Source organism: Myotis brandtii, unplaced genomic scaffold (assembly GCF_000412655.1).
Source record: "Myotis brandtii unplaced genomic scaffold, ASM41265v1 scaffold1120, whole genome shotgun sequence".
Taxonomy (NCBI): Eukaryota; Metazoa; Chordata; class Mammalia; order Chiroptera; family Vespertilionidae; genus Myotis; species Myotis brandtii.
Genome location: NW_005353839.1, coordinates 401,889 through 402,181, shown reverse-complemented (window position 1 = coordinate 402,181; position 293 = coordinate 401,889). Strand labels below are relative to the sequence as shown.

General features: G+C 62.8%; 1 protein-coding gene across 1 annotated transcript in view; it reads left to right on the top strand.

The window, feature by feature from the left end:
- Positions 1 to 206: 206 nt before the first annotated feature.
- Positions 207 to 293, top strand: part of NHLH1 (nescient helix loop helix 1) — a 302-nt gene continuing 215 nt past the window's right edge. Inside the window, exon 1 of the mRNA XM_005857778.1 lies at positions 207 to 265. Coding sequence (XP_005857840.1) covers positions 207 to 265 — 59 coding nt within the window. The remainder of the gene's footprint in view (positions 266 to 293) is intronic.

Below are 293 nucleotides of genomic sequence, written 5' to 3'. Positions count from 1 at the left end.
CTTCCTCCCCACCAATGTCCTCTTCTCTCTTTCAGGCTCCCAACTGGAACCCTGGCCATGGACTCCTGAAGCGGTTCTGTCTTCTCTAGCTCAGTGGCAGACCCCACCACCCAAGGCCCTTCCTGCCTCTCCCACAACCAGCTCTCAGGCTCCCAGAGGGAGAGGTGGGAGGGGATCCTGGTCTCACGGGGCAGGGGGCATCCATCATGATGCTCAACTCAGACGCCATGGAGCTGGACCTGCCTCCCGCCCACTCGGAGCCGGAGTCAGGCTTCAGTGACTACGGGGGCGGG